Genomic DNA, 6,531 nt, shown 5'->3' on the forward strand with positions numbered 1-6,531 from the left:
TTTCCATTTTATCCCTCAAACAAACGAAAACGCTAAACCCTCGCTCGTTAATATTTTGATGTTAATTAATTACATAATATAATTTTAATTTTAAATTATAACTCTTATTCCTCTTGTTCCAATCTAATCATCCAAATATTATTTATCTTACTTCTAGGAACAACCTAATTTTCGTCCAAACGTAAAATTAATTTAGTTCCTGCTTATATCTGAACTTATATCTATTTCTGTAACTAGCAGTTCTTATTTATACTTGAACCAAACGCAGTCTAGTGTTTGGATGAATTAGAGGGATAAAGTGGTCCACTTTATCCCTCAACCAAACAAAACCGATAAACCCTCGCTCGCCTTCTCGGACTCCATGATCATCGAGCTCGTCCCCACGGCGGCGGCGGCGGAGGAATCGCCATTCCTCGGCGTTCGTGATCTCGATTCCCTCGGCATCGACATTAACGACACACGCACAGCGGAGTCCGAGTTCAGCGACGCTGTGCTCGGCGGCTCCGTCGCCGCGGCGGAATCGCCGAACCCCGATTCCTCCCCCGGTCTCGCGTCGGACGATGGTGGGGATCTGAAGCACGCCGACGCCGACGCCGGCGCCGGCGCCGGCGGCGAGCGCAACACGCCGGAGAATTTGACCTCCGAGTTGGAATCGATCCATGAAGCCGACTCCGGTTCCGGCACAGAAGAACATGTCGACCAAGAGGAGGAGGAAGAGGAGGAGGAGGAGGAGGAAGCTCACAACCTTACTGCGGCGCTCGGCATTAGCATGGAGGAAATTGTCTCACGCTTAGAATGGCTTCAAAGAGTTGATCCCGACGAATTCAACGCGCTGGTTCGCGACATCACCAACATGTTCGATCTTCTAGGGTTCGCGCTCAATCCGTCGCAAGTTCGAGAATTGAACGCCGATAGCTCTGCGTCTGCGTCTCGAAGAGTCCGGTCGCTGATCCTCTGCGTAAATCGACTCATCTGCATCATTTCTGCCACTCGCATCCGTCAGGGCAGCCTCAGAAGAGGAAGCCATCTTGCGGCGTCTAGATTGGCCGTCGAGAGCCTCCCGTCGGTCCTCGTCACTGCCGAGGACTTCGGGGCCGACGGCATGCTTTGCGTGGTTTGCGGCGATGAGATATCGATCGGGGACTGGGCCACGCCGTTGCCGTGTTCTCATTACTACCACGGGGACTGCATCGTGCCGTGGTTACGGATTCGAAACACTTGCCCGCTGTGCCGCCGCGAGCTGCCCGCGGAAGAGAATCCTGAGTAGTGCTTCGAAAGATCGTCGGCCGGAAAGGTTTGAGGTACTTAATTGGTTTGCATTTGTATATTCTTCTCTTCTTAACTATGGGTGGATATTCTCATGTGTTCATACTTGCTACAAATTTTGGCTTTAACTTAATTCATGTTGAATCTATATGTTTCTTTAGGATTAGTTTACATGCAATTGTTAAGCAGTCATATGCTCTATTGGATTATTTTATGAAGCAAATGCATTGCACGGCTAAAGATTTTATGAGCTACGAAGTAAAATAGGTTGTAAGAATTGATATTTAGAGTTGTATGATTGAGAATGCTCGCGCTGTAACATGCTCAATGGAGTTGAATGATTATGGATGTTGGAAATGTGATTTCGAGCTTGATTTTTGTGCTGCCGCGTAATATTGACTTTTTAGGATAATGCGTTCGACCTCCCAGGTGATTTACCATAGTAGGAGAAAAATGCTTCAAAACTAGGGGTGAAAGTGGTTAGGATAAACTCTGATTTGATAGGATGTGATTATGGATGTCAAGATTTAGTTTTCGACACATATTCGTATCCGAATTCGCATCCGAAAAAAAATAAAATAAAAAATATGGATGCGAATATGATTTTTTTTTAAAAAAAATCGACCGTTTTCACTCCTAAGAGATGAGAGGGATGTTAATATGTATTATAGAGAGAGAAAATTATTTTTTATCGTGTTCTTCGTTTATTTAATTATGAGTTTTATATTAAAAGTGCATCTATGTCTGTTAAATATTAAATTTTATTCAATAAAATATAGGTATACGAAGTTTGAACATGGGCGTGAATCTTTAATTGTATTCTGTGTCTAATTTGCTCTAATTTTAGTTCATATTGATATATGCATATTAGTATATATTATTATTCGAATAATATCCGAATACAAATTTGAGTCATATTTGAATTCAAATCCCTTTTTAGCGGACATGGTAACGAAAATTTAGAAAACGACACATATGCGCATCCGAATTCACATCTGTGAAAAAAATATAGATGCGAATATGGTTTTGTCAAAAATCCGACCGTATTCGACTGTTTTCACCCCTATTCAAAACCCTTAATGTTATGCAGTTCTGGACGCCTTTCAAATGATCATTGAATGAGCAAAAAATTATGTTGGAAAAAATGTTCATGCATCCAAATAGGACTAAATGTTCTTTGGTCCATATTTTCCATTCTTGTCATTTTTAGTTTGTGTTAGGTTAGTTTCCTGGCTAATTGTGCTGAAAATAATTGAAAGACCAGTTTTTTTTTTTTTTTTTTTTTTTTCCAAAGGTCTATAAAACTTGATGTAAAACTACCAAAAACCTACATATAATAATTAAAGTAAGGTGAAAAAGAGGAATGGATGGATCTCTTTTATCAACAAATGAAGATCGAGGGAAAGACATTAGAATTTTCCTATAGAATTGCTGATAATCTTAAGTTTGTTGAGATGGGCAATTGGGGTATTGTCTTTCATGCATTTTCTCCATAAGGAAATGCATTCAAGGTGTGGTGACCTCAAAGATGTATTTAGCACCATGAATACACAATTTTCAAGAAGAAATTTGCTGTAAATGTGATGACACTCAGATGCCATTACTTAAAAAGCTAAATTTGTCTGAAACAATTTCTAGCAAGCAATTCTTGCCTTTCTTGGATTGTGGATTGCTTCAGCTTCCGATGTCGCATCCCTAGCATTATTAGCATGCTTTTTCTGTTTTTCCTTCTTTGTTGGAAAGGAAGCAATTGGATTCTTTACAAAGGGCCTGTTTGGCCCTGCTGTATGGTGTAGTGTTGTTTGGTGAATTGCTGATGAGCATGCCGAGAGATGACTAACATTAAAATCCTCAATCAGCTTCTCTTTGTAGCATCGTCACAAGCTTCATATCAACACTTGACGCTTTTTAGGGCTCGGAATTTCATTTCAGCTTCTGATGCAGTAGAATCTCCAGATAGTTCAGTTTCCCTAATATCTAGTAAAGATGGTTGCAACTGAAAAAGAATAAGAAGCAGAGCCAGCCAAAGAAGCAGTAATGACCCACTTGGCGTAGCTTTTGCTTCGACTTTCAACTGTAGCCACTTTTTGTAGTACATTTGACAAGTTGAAAGTTTTTATTGTGGTAGGAAGCGCGTGTGAGAATTTGAGACCCAAAAGCAGTTCGAAGCTGTTGTGAGGGACTTCAATTAACACTCATAACAGTAAATGGCATACATGATGAGCAGGCACTGTCAATGTTGTAAAACTCAGTACAAATCCAAGTTTATTTAGAGTTATATCCTTGCCTCCCTAACATTTCTAATGTCTTCTGTTATAGTCGGGCATCGCTGAAGCTCTTTCAGATTTTTGTGGAGTCGCCGCTGTTGTTGGTGAAGCATTCTTATCTGACTTACATTTCTCTGCCATTTTATAATCTCATTAATCTACATATTACAAGTAACTAGGATCAGCATGGTTCTTACTTAAATCTTGGTTTTTTATGTAATTAGTCCCACTTTGGCCTTGGTCGTGGCTAGCGGTGGCAATCCAGCTCGCTGTTCACGAGCCAGCTCGTGTTTGACTCGAAATGAGCTCGAGATCGAATCGCTCGTTTAGTAAACGAGCTGAACACAGCGTATTTTAACTGGCTCGTGTTAATAAACGACCGAACACTTTGTTTGTTACTGTCAGAGCTGGGGGTCACTCCCTCGTTTGTTCGGGCTCGATAACCAGCTCAGATCGCTTCGAAGTACCATATATTTTATATTTATATTAATTTTATTCTTAATTTATTTATAATACTAAAATAATAATTTATATAATATATATGTTTTTATTATTTAATTTTAAGCAAAATAAAAATATAAATGCGAGCTTAATTATAAAAAGACTCATTTATACATAAAGTTTCAACTATTAGATCAAAGTCTAATGGATAAGATTTTATAAATTTATTTTTTATATATATTCAATCTAATTCGTTTTAACTAATTGTTCTTTAGCTAGCTCGTGAGCCACACGAGCTGAATTTTTCGGCTCGATACTTTAATGAGCCAGCTCGTGCCGAACGCGAGCCGATCCCAGCTCGCTCGTGTTCGGCTCGTTTACACCCCTCGTCGTGGCGAAGGAGCTTCATTTTCATTCATTCGGTTGTTCATGGCTTATTTTCAAGCCTTGAAATAGCACAGTTCTAGGTGACACTATTTGGATGGGCTTTTGGGGAAAGTTTTTTTTTAGATTAGTTTAACTTGTTAAAACTTGTTTGGGATTAGATTAATTGGTTAGTAGGTTCTTTTGGTTATATATCTTTTTCAACTGTTTTTTAGAAATGAACTCAGCTAGGAATGTGAAGTAATTATAGGCTTCGAACTTGATGCCTCGGATACTAATCATCAAGTCCTTAGCCAACTGCATGAGGTACGGTCAGTATTCGGATGGTTGATGGTTGTTTTCTTAAGTATAGATAATAGTCTTAAATTCTAAAAAGTTAATAAGGGCTAGAAATTTTATTGGTAAGGAGATTTGGCCCTCAATTATGAACCGAGTTTGGGTTTTGTTTCAGGGTTTGATAGCGGTACATCAGATTTATTGAATCTGATCAAATAATGAATCTAGTCAAAATCAGTGAGTGAATAGTGATCAGATTCAATAAATCAATCTGCTAAAGAGAGCGGCCACCGCTAGCGTGCTCTTTGTTGCAGCATCTCCGCACCCACTTTGCGGAATTTTAATGCTGTCGAACGAATTGCTGCTGCCGCCACTGCTGTTGCTGCTATTTACTATAGATTGTGTGCATTGCATGTGTTACTGCAACCTATAATTCCTACGCTTACTCTGCTACACTTCTCTGTTCTATGATCTGCACTGAACTTTAGCTGCTTCAGGAGATCTAGTACTCTGATGTGCCTGAGCTGTTGTTGGTGAAGAAGCATTGTTGCGCTTCGGCCTGAGTCGGAAAATCACATTAATCTGACACAGGACAACCAACTTGAAATGTGACCATTCTCATCCGAATCTCGCTTTTCTATGTGTTTTAGTTCTAATCATGTTCATTTCTTCATGTTTTCATGGCTTTTTCTCCAGCTTCAGAAGTTGGTGGGGTTCGAGCCGGGTCGAGTCGCATCTATTTCTCGGTAACAAGTAGTTCTTATTTATACTCGAACCAAACGTAGTCATACGAGTATAAAACAATATAGGGAATTTCTTTTATTTTTATTATTTATTTATTTTATTTATGGACAAAGATGTGTTTCCAAAGTGTTCAAATTTTAAAGGAGGATTACATACTGGTATATTTTTTTAAAAGTTAAAAAATAATTTATATTTTTTTTTCAAATTTTAAATAAATTTGCAATGCCTCTCTAAAATATTTTATACCTTCCAAAAATATTCTTTCTGTTAAATTTCCTTCACTTTCCCCTCTCATTTCTCTTCGTTTTTTTTTATTTTTCTTAATCTAGAAAATCACTTTTTTTTTTTTTCATAGTCTTAGTACTCCATGTATGATACAACTTTTCTAATAGCGAAGAAATTAAATTTTTACGAATAATTCTCTTTTCAACACAGAATAATTTGATTTGAAATTTGATGGGAAGGACATTACTAATTTTGTAGGATATCCTTTTCTCCATTGGATTTTTTTTTTGTTTTTTTTTTTTTTTTTTTTTTTTTTTGGGTTCATCAATCAGATAGGAAGCTAAAGAAACTTTAATGAAAATTAATAAAAGTTTAATGGAAAGGGTATTTTGTAAGGTATTAGCAGTTTGGATACATATATAAGTTAACTTATATTTATTAAAATATTTTGGACCTGCTGTAAAATATTTCAGATATACAGTTACAGGTTAGTAGTGTCTTAAATTGAAGCAGTTCTCTTTGGCTGCGTTTGGTTCGGATATAAGTAAGAATTGCTAGTTCCAGAGATAGATGCAAGTTCAGGTATAAGCAGGAACTAGACCAATTTTGCGTTTGGATGAAAATTGAGTTGTTTCTAGGAATAAGGTAATAGTGTTTGGATGGTTAGATTGAACAAGAGGAATAAGAATTATAATTTGAAATTAAAATTATATTATGTAATTAATTAACATCAAAATATTACTTAAAAATAAATAATAAAATAATTATTAATAATTAATTATAAATAATAAATTAATTATAATAATTATCTAATTATTAAAGCAATAAATAATAATTTAAATATATTAATTAGAGTAATTAATAATTTACTGCCATTAAAATTAAATTTAGATTTTAATTAACTTTGTTCTTATCACGGAACAAGCTT

At 36.9% G+C, this 6,531-nt stretch overlaps 1 protein-coding gene across 13 annotated transcripts; it reads left to right on the forward strand.

Moving 5' to 3' along the window:
- On the forward strand, positions 295-5,920 carry LOC109720814 (E3 ubiquitin-protein ligase CIP8-like). 13 transcript variants are annotated; one of them, XR_002219063.1, is made up of 6 exons: positions 295-1,301; positions 3,126-3,300; positions 3,395-3,504; positions 3,586-3,637; positions 5,132-5,242; positions 5,331-5,920. XR_002219063.1 is itself a non-coding variant. In XM_020248144.1 (2 exons), exon 1 carries the CDS (start codon positions 362-364, stop codon positions 1,265-1,267), a length of 906 nt encoding a protein of 301 aa, XP_020103733.1. In that variant the 5' UTR covers positions 295-361; the 3' UTR covers positions 1,268-1,301; positions 5,331-5,539. The 13 variants fall into 13 exon arrangements, 2 of the variants coding, with proteins under 2 accessions (XP_020103733.1, XP_020103732.1); XR_002219064.1 differs by having other exon boundaries at positions 5,141-5,242; XR_002219066.1 differs by having other exon boundaries at positions 3,179-3,300.

This window comes from Ananas comosus, linkage group 14 (genome assembly GCF_001540865.1).
Source record: "Ananas comosus cultivar F153 linkage group 14, ASM154086v1, whole genome shotgun sequence".
NCBI classification, from domain to species: Eukaryota; Viridiplantae; Streptophyta; class Magnoliopsida; order Poales; family Bromeliaceae; genus Ananas; species Ananas comosus.

Bases quoted from the DNA above. Each gene is read 5' to 3' on its own strand.
- LOC109720814 (XM_020248144.1), top strand. From the start codon at position 362: ATGATCATCGAGCTCGTCCCCACGGCGGCGGCGGCGGAGGAATCGCCA.